At 39.6% G+C, this 12,847-nt stretch overlaps 2 protein-coding genes across 4 annotated transcripts in view; one reads left to right on the top strand and one right to left on the bottom strand.

The window, feature by feature from the left end:
* Positions 1-12,847, top strand: part of snx24 (sorting nexin 24) — a 75,590-nt gene that overhangs the window by 26,884 nt on the left and 35,859 nt on the right. Inside the window, exon 1 of one of the 3 annotated variants that reach the window (XM_062972147.1) lies at positions 7,250-7,374. The exons of the other annotated variants lie outside the window; for them this stretch is intronic. Within the exon in view, the coding sequence (XP_062828217.1) occupies positions 7,357-7,374 (18 nt within the window). The 5' untranslated portion in view covers positions 7,250-7,356. Of the gene's footprint in view, positions 1-7,249; positions 7,375-12,847 lie in introns of those variants that run through there. 3 annotated transcript variants of the gene reach the window in all.
* On the bottom strand, positions 7,870-10,631 carry LOC134296654 (uncharacterized). The gene has a single exon (XM_062972145.1). It carries the CDS (start codon positions 10,617-10,619, stop codon positions 8,109-8,111), a length of 2,511 nt encoding a protein of 836 aa, XP_062828215.1. The 5' UTR covers positions 10,620-10,631; the 3' UTR covers positions 7,870-8,108.

The following is a 12,847-nucleotide window of genomic DNA, read 5'->3' as shown; positions in this document are numbered from 1 at the left end:
ACAGACTGCGCTCTGGCACCACAAGATGCAGAGCCAATCTTAAGAAATGGGGCTATAAAGTGGAGTCCACAGCATGCAAATGTGGAGAAGAGCAAACCACAGACCACATCCTACAATGCAGTCTAAGCCCCCCACATGCCCAGTGGAGGAGCTCCTTAAAGCCACACCAAAGGCACTTGAAGTGACCAACTTCTGGTCAAATGAAATTTAGCATAATGCCAAGTTTTTAACTTTGTGTGTTCTTTTTAATACATTATAGCTGTATTCTCAATTTGCATCTGACACAGTAAATAAAATAAATTTTCCACCTGAGAGTCCCTAGCAAACTTCATCGTTCTGGTCATTAAAATAGCCATTTGAATATATTTACTAAAAAGTTTTTAAAGAGTTTAAACTTGACTGGCTGTGCCCCACGAATTTGTAACTCATGTTCAAAAAACTAAAAAGGTCAGCTCAATTAGGCCTTGGCAAGACAGGGTTGGCCGTGTCTGTCTGGTATATTCACCCTGGCAAGTTGGCATGTGATTTGCAAGCATTTATGAGCAAATATGGTTAGTAGCAAACTGATAGCAGCGCAAATAGATTGCCCTCATCACTACATAGACAAAGCAGTCATGAAATCCGTGCAATCTTTTAAGTGCTAGTGGCATGATATAATGAAGTTATATTCCATTAAGCAGTTGTATACAGGGGAACAAAATGTCATCACCTGAGTGTAGCTGCAATTCAGTAATACAACCTCATCTGTTCCATCAACTAGTTTTGCTCTGATCAATAAGCAGTTTTCTGTGGCCTTTCACTACTGTCAGGTATCATTGAGTGATGTAAATACACATCAGAAACTAGAAACTTGACAGCTCACCCAGACTAAGGAGGGAAGAAGGGAGGGGGAGAGGCCAGTGGAATTGACAGAGATGACAGCTGACATCTGCTGTGTATAAATTATTTGGTATTGTTACACACAAAACTTATTTCCTGCTGCCTATGAACAGCATACCACTAAATTGCTAGTAGCCAAACAGGTATTTTCTTTTCAGAGTACAAAGCTTTATTTGTTTATTTCTTCATTGATTGTTAAAATATGCTTTTTAAAGAGATACATATTTTTTTTAATGTCCAAGAATGTGATGCTAAATTTGTGCCTGAAATTGTCTTGAAAGCAACAGCAAGGGATATATTTTTACTAGGGAGGAGCTAATGTAAAAAAATAATTTAGTTTAATTCAGAGGTTGACCCAGGATTTGAACCAAAACTACATAAAATTCTTGAATAGCAAACCAGTGAGAATGTGCAATTTTTTAATCTTTAAATAGTTGCTGTTTCCTTTGTGTTTTCATTGTGCAAGTCCCGCTAGATCAAACATTGTGCACCAGTAGTGTTTGCTTCATCTTAGTATGAAGAGATACAAAGCTCTCTGAATTATAGTTTTGTGGTTCAATTTCCACAAAGTGCCATGGTATATTATGCTTCTGATAAGGTCTAATGTGTAATTTTTAATTGCAAAGTGATCCTATGAATGTCTGCTCAAAAGTAAGATCATTGACTTCAGTGGTGCATACTCCAAAATAACAAGGTACAGGATATAGTCTTAATTAAGTTTGTTTGACCTTTCTTTGTCTTTCTACACAGATTCCTCCTTGTTTGCTTTTTCAGGACTGACCATAACCGTGTGTCACTAATTCTACCCATGGTTAGATTTAAACCAGAAATGCCATTTGATACTTCAGTATGTTTAACACTGAAAATAGACAGAAAGAAGTCATGTGGCCATAAACTCCCAGTAGTTTAATCATGGTTCAGAGAATGGGAAAAATTCTATCTGCCTTAAGCCTTGATTCTTAAAGTCTAGGCATATGTATGCAAAATAAGATAGAAATTGAAGACTGTTTGGTGGTTATTGTTGTTTTACCATTTCTTACTGAGAAGACCTACATCTGGGGAAGCGGAATGCTATTTGCTTGCTGTATTTAGAAAAGTAAGATGAATCCTTAAACTATTTTCTGCACAGTTAGCCATATGGATCAATACACTGTGCCCGCAGGCCATTCTGTCATGCTTTTACAAAGCAATGCAGAATTTTTCTATTAAATAATTAACCTTGTTATAAAATGAATGAGTGGAGTTTTTAAACATTTTAAATAATATTTTACATTCAGTTCATGTCATGTATCTCCCAAGCGGAAAAAAAATGGTAGAGGAACTGGAAATCTGTGCTTGCTTCTTTTCCTATGTTGAAGGTAAACTGAGGGTAGAGTAGTTAACCTATGTGCCTGAAAAGGAACATGACTAGGACCCCAATAGACCGCACAGGAGGCAACTCCGATTAGGAAAATCTTAGAAGGGGAGCAGAATTGTTTCTTGCCTGCATATTTCTGAAGGAAGGAAGACCCAAAGTGGGACTTCCAAGGAAGGACTTTTTTTTGGCTAGACTGCTGTATAGAAATATGATTGTTTAGATCTCCTGGTCTAAGGCTATTTGGGACTTTAAAGGCAAAAATTAAAAGCACTAAGTAGTGATCCTGAAAAAAAAGTGGCAACAAGTAGATCTGAATTGATTAATCGTATGGCAGCTGTAGTTAAACCGTCAAGAAGAAGTTTCAAAGGTGGCTCCATGTAAAGCACATGGCAGAAGCTTACACTGCACGTGATTGGAACTTGAAAGACTGAAACCAGGGGCCCATTTACACTATATAATTGGAGTGCTGTTATTAAATTGCTAGGGTAGCAAAGCATAGAAGCATCTCGCTGAGAATAGTAAATGCACTTACCTAAGATGCTAACTCCAATTTCCCATAGGATGAAACATGTTAAAATGAAATACCATAATAGTAAAGGTAAAGGTTTCCCCTGACGTTAAGTCCAGTCATGTCCGACTCTGCGGGTTGGTGCTTATCTCCATTTCTAAGCCGAAGAGCCGGCGTTGTCCGTAGATGCCTCCAAGGTCATGTGGCCAGCATGACTGTGTGGAACGCCGTTACCTTCCCGTCGGAGCGGTACCTATTGATCTAATCACATTGGCATGTTTTCGAACTGCTAGGTTGGCAGAAGCTAGAGCTAACAGCGGGTGCTCACTCCGCTCCCCAGGTTTGAACCTGGGACCTTTCGGTCTGCAAGTTCAGCAACTCAGCACTTTAACACACTGAGCCACCGGAGGCTCCATAATAGGCCTAGAATTATGCAATGTGAATGGTCCCCATACCTGATTTGAGGAAGACAGACAGGAAGACAACCAAGAGCAAAAACGTATGGCATGTGCCAACACCTGGCCAATCAGAACCATGAACAATAAAAGTGAAACCATATCTAGAAGACGCATACTAGTTCATAGGAATCTCCAGCCAACAATAATTGTATCTTGCCTGCAATTCAAAGATATATACATATTATTCTGGATCAGTATGCAAAAGAAGATGTTGGTCACTTAAGTTTTCATAGCCTGCTTTATCAGATACATGAAGTGTATCTTGCCTTGATTTAGTTTTAGATTGCTTACTTTTTTCAAGTTGACACTGGAAACCAACTTAGAATGTATACAAATTCATTGAGATTGGCTGGAGTTTCTCCATCTGACATGGTTCCTTCTTTGCCTTCTCAATACAGGGAAGGAAGTGGATATGCAAAGCTAAGTCCTGATGTCAGCTGGTTCTTAGAAATGAGTTGAATATATGTCCCTTCCCCTCCTCCAACCCACAAAAAAAAGAATGTTGCAGGGGAGGAGAGTGCATTCACCTAACAGATCAAGAATCTGAGAGATGTGAGATCATAAAGAGGATCTCTGTTTTTTCCCCTTTGTGGAGAACTGTGAAAAATACCCAGTTGGCAGTTCCATATAATGCAGTTCCATATAATGCAGTTTCAAAGTGCATTACATGGTGGTGTACATGGTGCTTATGTTGCCCAGCTAGACGTATCCCAGGGCCTAAGTTTTCTGGGCCAAAATCTGAGACCAGTAGAGTTTTGATGCTGATATCACAAAGAGGTGGATCCCATTAATACCACAGGGAATAATCCCATGTGATATCATTAAATCCTATTCATCTGCATTCTTAATACATTCTTAATACATTTGCAAGAACCACTTTTACATGGAAGCTGTAATCCAATGAAAAAAGTCTTTTCAGGCTCTGATCAGAACAAATATTTTCCAGTTGCATTTAATAGAAAACACCCTTTCCAAGCTAATGGAAATTGCCTAAATTAATTAGCCAAATTTTTGTCCCTTTATCCTTCCATTCCTTCCTTTACAGTCCAGGTGGGATGACGACGATGAAAGTGATCCAACAAAACAGTCCCATCTATGAATGTGTATTCAGATGGAGGCACTGTTGTGTTAAATTGAACTTACAGTTTTAACATGTTGATAATCTAACATATCACCTCTCAGCTTTCATGCTTTTATTGGGGTGGAGCAAATGAGAAAGTGATGCAAAGGGAGGAAAAGAAAAGAAAAATGTTAATTGTAACTTGAAACTATGATGCAGGAGAAAGAGAACAAGGGTTAGAAAGAGAAAAACAAAGGGGTAGGAAACAAGGGAACAGATAAATGTAGCCAGAAGAAAAAAGAGAAGGAGAAGAAGAAAACATAACAGATGGTTGCTTTCTAACAGATTGTTGTTAGATGCATTCAAGTTGAATCTGGCATACAGTAACGCTTTCATGGGGTTTCCTTTGGAAAATTCATTCAGTGGAGGTTTGTCATTGCCTTCCTCAGAGACTTTGTGAGTGTTCCTTACCCAAGGTCACACAGTGAATTTCCATGGCTGCGAGTGCGTAGGTATTTGAACTCTAGTTTCTCATGGTCCTACTCTAGTGCTCAAGACACTTCATGATGCTAGCTCTGCCGGACAATAAATTTGTAGAAATATTTTTGATAAGCAGCATCCAGCAGAATGTGGATTGCTGTAGGTGACAGGAAACTACATGACACCCAGGTCTAAAGAGGCTCTTTCGATTCCAATCTTATATCATTCTCAGAATTGTTCTCTGAAGTATATAAATCATCTTTACCATTCCCACATTATTATTGTTGTTATTATTGTTATTATAGTTACATTTAATGTAACAATTCCTGGCACTTCCACTTTCTGCCGCTTATTAAGACTTCAGAGATACAAACCAGTAGCTCAGTAATTGCTTTCTTGAATCTGCCTTTAATAATTACATTTAGTAAAGCTGTATTGAAAATTAGAAAGGCAGAGACTAATGGAAAACTAGATTTTTCACTGAATTAGAAAGCAAGACAATCCATATATTGACAACATTTCAAGTTGAAACAGATCAGGAAAACTGTTTTGGACTGTCTGTGCAAAGAGCCAAACACAGGCCTGATGTGCAGTGGCATCCACATTTTATCCCGACAGAGAAACTATAAGAGATTTCATGTAAATAGCTGTCTTGAGAGGATAATACAAGTCCTGTTTGAATGCATCTAATTTGAATGAGGGGCAGGAGTTGCTTTGAGGTTTCCCTTTGGTGTGTAGAAAAACCAGAAACTAAGATAGTGTGTTAATGGAGTAAAAACAAATTTAGATTAGAATTGAAAAATGTTTCAAGGAAAAATGTACAAAATATCAATACTGCAGACAAGTTTATTTAAATACTTGGCTTATAGCACATGCAATTTAACTTTTAAAATACTTGTCTCATGGGACTTTCAGTTTATACCAACTGGCTGTACTTAGTTGTGACTTGGTGCTAACAATACCAAGCAATCCAGTAGGATTAATCTCAGAATTAAAAGTAACTCATTGAATGTTGGCTGCAATCCTAGGTCCATTTACTTGAGAGTAAGCCCCATTGAGCTCTGTAAAAGTCATTGTTAATTAGAGAATCCCTTTAAAAAGAATGTTTTCTTCTATGCAACTGTTAAAACTGCATGTACAAGGTGTTCCAAAAAGATAGACTCAATCTGAAATCGCTATATCTCTGTAACCGTGAACCATTTACCACTTGAAAAATGGTAATGGTTCCCACTGGATGCTTCAGCCAGCACATAAGCAATCCTTAGCCTCAATCATTCTCAAAATGGCAATCCCGCACATATAATAGAATGGGAAATTTTCTTGGTTCCTACTGCAGGTGGACAAAATTCTAGTCCTGAGAGTGCAGGTATCATGTCATTCAGATATAGATTAAAGAGTGTTGGTGTCAGTAGGCACCCTTGTTTTACTCCTTTATTAGCATGAATGGGACCAGTTAATGAGCCAAAAATGCCAATTCTTATTCTAGCCTTGATGTTAGAATAAAGTGTCTTGATTAAAAAGAGTAGGCCTCGGCAGTGGCCTGGGAGCTGGTCATAAAGAACAAACCCAGGGTGATCCAAAGTCTGAAAGTCTGGATTGGCTCAGGGATAAAATGTTAAGTGTAGAACAACCCTGGCTGTCCCTATTTCCTCAAGCTCTCTTATGTTCTATCTGTCACTATGGAGGTGAATCAGCCGATACCAGGAAAAAAAAAATATCTGGCACTAATCCAGTGGTTACTCACAAGGTGTCTCTCTTTGCACTGGCAGCAATGAAATTCCAGGCAAGATTCATTTTTGATATTGCAGTTGACTGTTATGGGGATGCTTTTACGTAATCATAGTGAGTTGTAAATAGCCAAAGTATTTTTTGCTCAAGTTGTAATAATACTGAATTTTAGTCGGTTTTTAACTATGCAAGAGCTAGCTCATATAGTGTTTTATGTAGTACAGTAGAGTCTCACTTATCCAACATAAACAGGCCGGCAGAATGTTGGATAAGCGAATATGTTGGATAATAAGGAGGTATTAAGGAAAAGCATATTAAACATCAAATTAAGTTATGGTTTTACAAATTAAGCACCAAAACATCATGTTAGACAACAAATTTGGCAGAAAAAGTAGTTCAATATGCAGTAATGGTATGTAGTAATTACTGTATTTATGAATTTAGCACCAAAATGTCACGATATATTGAAAACATTGACTACAAAAATGCGTTGGATAATCCAGAATGTTGGATAAGCGAGTGTTGGATAGTGAGACTCTACTGTATTTTAAAGGTGCATCTCGCCATTGATTTATGTAGCACTGCAGAGGCAGAAAGGAATTTTGACTATTAAGAGGTGCTGAACCCATTTTGATGCTGCTGGATGGCCACCCTAACCTTCCCCTTTGTGTTCTTGTCATAGCAGCGGCCACTGCATGCAAACTGGCTGGTAACCATCATTTGTCACCTGGGGTGATATTGAAGAGTGGCAGAATAATGCAGGTGTGGGGATCGGGTAGAGGATCGCTCCCACCTTTCCCACCTCCATTTTCTGATTCCGTCCAACAATATTTCAGGTGATGAGCAGTGGCCACCAGCCATTCTGCACCTGGTAGTCACGACTACGATGAGAACAAGGGGAATGGTAAGTGCTGTCCCATGTCCCTAGGCCAACCGCACCCAGGGACTACAGGATGGCCCTGTAAACAGTTGTGGCAGGTTCAGTCTGGGAACCGGACCAACTGTTTATATTGAAGAAAACTGCTTAAAATTGTTTTCTTAGACTTGAACCACATTAAGAAAAATCACAGGTTGCTCCACAGTTCCTCTAAGGATGCAGTTTCTTAACATTTGGAATTTTAGACTCAAGTCTAGACAGCCTGGATGTTTGTCTTTTTATGAAGCCTACCACCATTCAATAAGGAAAATGTTTTTACTTAAGGTGCATCTACACAGTGGAAATGAATGCAGTTTGTCACCATTTCTAGTTTTCAGATGATATAGAAATGGTTCCAAAAGTCAAACCATGGATTGTGTGGCTTGTTTGACTCACCCTAAGTCATTTTTAGAAAGAAAGTCAGTCAGTTAAAGTACGTGTGCACTTAAGATAGTTCTTCCGTATAAAGTTTTAACATGTGTTGTCGAAGGCTTTCATGGCCAGAATCACAGGGTTGTTGTATGTCTTTCGGGCTGTGTGGCCATGTTCCAGAAGCATTCTCTCCTGACGTTTCGCCCACATCTATGGCAGGCATCCTCAGAGGTTGTGAGGTATGGATAAACTAAGTCAGGAAAGGAAAGAATATATATCTGTGTAGAGTCCAAGGTGTGGCAAGAGTTCTTTGTCACTGGGAGCCAGCATTAATGTTTCAGTTAATCACCCTAATTGGCACTGGAAATGTTTTGTCCCTTGCCTGGGGGCATCCTTTGTTCAGTCAAGTCCTCATTGTGTTGGTTCCCATCTACTGTTTTGATTTTGGAGTTTTGTAATACTGGTAGCCAGATTTTGTTCATTTTCATGGTTTCTTCCTTTCTGTTGAAGTTGTCCACATGCTTGTGGATTTCAATGGCTTCTCTGTGTAGTCTGACATGATAGTTGTTAGAATGGTCCAGCATTTTTGTGTTCTCAAATAGTATTCTGTGTCCAGGCTGGTTCATCAAATGCTCTGCTATGGCTGATTTCTCTGGTTGAATTAGTCTGCAGTGCCTTTCATGTTCTTTGACTCTTGTTTGGGCGCTGCGTTTGGTGGTCCCTATGTAGACTTGTCCACAGCTGCATGGTATCCGGTAGACTCCTGCAGAAGAGAGAGGATCCCTCTTGTCCTTCGCTGACCGTAGCATTTGTTGGATTTTCTTCGTGGGTCTGTAGATAGTTTGTAGGTTGTGCTTCTTCATCAGCTTCCCTATGCGGTCAGTAGTTCCCTTGATGTATGGTAAGAACACCTTTCCTCTGGGTGGATCTTTGTCTTGACTCTCATGGCTTGTTCTTGGCCTTGCAGCTCTTCTGATGTCTGTGGTGGAGTATCCATTGGCCTGTAGAGCCCAGTTTAGGTGGTTGAGTTCACCTTGGAGGAGGTGAGGTTCGCAGATTCTTTGTGCACGGTCTGTCAGGGCTTTGATTGTGCTCCTTTTTTGACTTGGGTGATGGTTGGAGTTTTTATGAAGGTATCTATCTGTATGTGTAGGTTTTCTGTAAACTGTGTGGCCCAATTGTTGATTGGGTTTGCGGATGACCAGAACATCTAGAAATGGCAGTTTTCCTTCCTTTTCTTTTTCCATGGTGAATTGGATGTTTGGGTGGATGCTGTTAAGATGGTCCAGGAACTTGCTGAGTTCTTCCTCTCCATGGCTCCAAATTGTGAAGGTGTCATCTACGTATCTGAACCAAACAGTTGGCTTTTTTGGTGCTGTTTCTAGGGCCTGTTTTTCAAAGTATTCCATATAGAAATTTGCTACTACTGGGCTGAGAGGGCTCCCCATGGCCACTCCATCCTTCTGTTCATAGAATCCAGTGTCCCACTGAAAGTAGCTAGTGGTGAGGCAATGGTGAAACAGGGCTGTGATGTCTTCTGGGAAGTTTTGTTTGATTAGTGTGAGGGTGTCAGCTACTGGGACTTTGGTAAAAAGGGACACCACATCAAAGCTGATCAGGATGTCCTTGGTGCTTAGATTGAGGTTGCTGATCTTTTCTATAAAGTGTGTAGAGTCCTTGATATAATGTGCAGTGAGCCCAATGTGGGTTTGTAGCTGTGTAGCCAGAAATTTTGCCAGGTTGTAAGTCGGCGATCCAATGGCACTTACAATGGGTCTGAGTGGGATGGAGTCCTTGTGGATTTTGGGGAGTCCGTAAAGCCTGGGTGGGAGGGCTTCTGATTTGCACAGCTGTTGGCGTATGTCAAAGTTAATGGAGGAGTTCTTGATTAGAGTGTTCGTTTTTCTGGTGATTTTGTTAGTGGGGTCTTGTTTCAGTTTCTTGTAAATTGTGGGATCTAGAAGTTGTCTGATTTTTTCTTTGTATTGTTTTGTTTCCATGATTACTGTGGCATTCCCCTTGTCAGCTGGAAGAATGATGATTTCAGGATCTGAGTTGAGATCTTTGATGGCCTGTCTTTCTTTTCTCGTTATGTTGCTGGGGGGGAGTTTTGCATTTCTCAGGATCCTTGCTGTTTCCATTCTTACCTCCTCTGCTTCTTCCTCAGGGAGCTGGTAAATTGCTGATTCAACATTGGCGATGATGTTTTCTACTGGGATCCTGGTGGTGGTGACTGCAAAATTTCCTCCTTTTTCTAGAATGGATACTTGGTCTTCAGTGAGTTGTCTGTCTGTCAGGTTGATGATGGTCCGTGATTTATCCAGTTCTGGCTTTGGCTGTTGCTTACGGCATTTGTCAAATTTTTGTTTTTGTCTCTTGGTGTGGAGAACCATGTCTTTCTCCATTTTCTTGTAGGTAAGGCTGTCTATTTTATCCCAGTCCTGGGTATTCATCTTTTGGCTGATGTTGATGTGGAGGTGCAGCAGTTCTTTGTCTGTGTTTGCGAGTTCTTTACGGATGGTGTGGATTCTCTCTCTCAAGAGGTTGCGTTCCAGGCGGTTGTAAATGCGATGAGCCTGTGGTGTTTTGAAGGTCCTTTTGGCTGCAAGAAATTGTGGGATGGTATCTGTGTCTCTGCAGCGTAGAAGGAAGGTCAGGGAGCACAGTAGATGTGCTTTCCTGGTCCTTAGTTTTTCCAATCTCCGTGTGTCTTGGAACAATTTCTCCCCGTAGAGATGTTCAATGTGTTGTCGAAGGCTTTCATGGCCAGAATCACAGGGTTGTTGTATGTCTTTCGGGCTGTGTGGCCATGTTCCAGAAGCATTCTCTCCTGACGTTTCGCCCACATCTATGGCAGGCATCCTCAGAGGTTGTGAGCCTGGACACAGAATACTATTTGAGAACACAAAAATGCTGGACCATTCTATCATGTCAGACTACACAGAGAAGCCATTGAAATCCACAAGCATGTGGACAACTTCAACAGAAAGGAAGAAACCATGAAAATGAACAAAATCTGGCTACCAGTATTACAAAACTCCAAAATCAAAACAGTAGATGGGAACCAACACAATGAGGACTTGACTGAACAAAGGATGCCCCCAGGCAAGGGACAAAACATTTCCAGTGCCAATTAGGGTGATTAACTGAAACATTAATGCTGGCTCCCAGTGACAAAGAACTCTTGCCACACCTTGGACTCTACACAGATATATATTCTTTCCTTTCCTGACTTAGTTTATCCATACCTCACAACCTCTGAGGATGCCTGCCATAGATGTGGGCGAAACGTCAGGAGAGAATGCTTCTGGAACATGGCCACACAGCCCGAAAGACATACAACAAAAAGTTTTAACAGTGAGTCATTAACAAAAAATAAGGAAATGATGTTTTAAAAGAAAGGACATACTCCCTCCCCATCACATTTGTACTTGTTGGAAAGGAAATAGAAGAGAGACAAGACAGTTCAGCAAAATGTTTAAAGCTATAGGCAAGTCTCATTAACTGAGACCAACTGAAAAGAAAAGTGAGCTAAAACAAGGTTTTGTGTTATGTTTTTGAACACGTGTTCCACCTAATAAAGTCCACATGCTGATCCTGTGGACCCTAATTGCCAGCACACCTGAAGAGAGTAAAAACACTGTCACTCACATTATTGCGGTCTTGAACCTTAACCTTTCAGGAAGACAGGGACCTCAGAATTGTTTTTAAATTGTGTGGGTGTGGGGAATAATATCAGAAAAAACTTGATTAATTTACATGCTTCCAAGTATATATGTGCAAAGCAATGAACGCACAAAATACAAAATAACTACATTAGCAGTGTTACCTGAAACAGGCAGTTTGGCTACCATCAAAGCAACTGCAAAATAATAAATAAAATATTACAAAATTGAACTGATTAAACAAATAGTAAATACATACATACATTTGCTTTAGCAAGCATCACATAAAAAGTATCTCTGTTTTACTATTTTCTTTGCCTTTACCCTTTTTTTGCTCTGTATGTCAGGATATGTTTGTATCTCTCCTCCCGCCCCTCTATATATATGAAAGGCAAATTATTATATATTTCCCTGATGTATATATGATCTGGATTTTAGTGCCTTATAGAAGGGCTCTTAAAAAGAGATGTAAAAGAAATAAATGGAAGCAACCAGAATGACAAAAGAATTGGAGCAACTTGCCAAAAGATGTTAATGGGTCTCAGCAGATGATATAATCATTCTGCATTCTAGTATTAAGTGGGGAGGAGAGTTGAGTGGCCCGATGTAGTTCCACATGTGGACCTATTGCAAGGCTATCTGCGCCGTGCAAGACCTTGGCTACAGTTTTGTGTTACATTTTAATCAGATCCTTCTTTTGCGGTTGGTAAGTCCAAAACACAATAACAATATGGTTATAATTCTAGAGTTTGGGGAGGGTACATTTTAACTGCAGGATTGAGAGATAAATTGTTTCCCCAATTTATGATTGCCTTTCTTTTCTATTATAGCTGGGTAATCAGATGATGACTTACTTGTCTGTGTTACAAAATTCATTTTAAACAGAGACAGCTGTTATGCAGATTGATCCAAAAAGCCATGAAAGACTTTGTTATGGCTTCCTAAAAAGAGTTCTAAAACAAGACTTTGATTTAATGGGCCCCAGTTCTTCCTTTCCAACCTTTTGATAATTATGAGATAAAATGTCATCTTTTTGGCATGAAGGTCCGAGAAAAATATGAATTTCTTTGACTTGGTTCAAAACAAAAGTCATTCGTTCTCTTTTTGTTTTTCATAAAGTAAAATCCAAATGATGTTTTAAAGAGCTAATTATTGTCCCTATTTAAAATCTTGGCTCCATGTAGAAAAGGACTGGTTTAGGAATGAGTGTGCATCATTGCACTAATCAGGTTTATTTGAATGCTGAATAGTTTTTGATCTAATCTCTTCTATCTGATGCATTTAGCAGTTGTACTGTTAAAAGACAGCTCATAGGGCAGCATGTGTTATTTATTACTTGTGTAATGGGCCAAAGTTGATAATAGATGGAATGTGTATATTTTAAGAGACTTATTTGTAGTTTAAAGTTGCAACCATATTGTGGG

Source organism: Anolis carolinensis, chromosome 2 (assembly GCF_035594765.1).
Source record: "Anolis carolinensis isolate JA03-04 chromosome 2, rAnoCar3.1.pri, whole genome shotgun sequence".
Taxonomy (NCBI): Eukaryota; Metazoa; Chordata; class Lepidosauria; order Squamata; family Dactyloidae; genus Anolis; species Anolis carolinensis.
Note: the sequence above shows the minus strand (reverse complement) of the source record. Positions and strands in the feature narration are given on the sequence as shown.

Bases quoted from the DNA above. Each gene is read 5' to 3' on its own strand.
- LOC134296654 (XM_062972145.1), bottom strand. From the start codon at position 10,619: ATGCCTGCCATAGATGTGGGCGAAACGTCAGGAGAGAATGCTTCTGGA.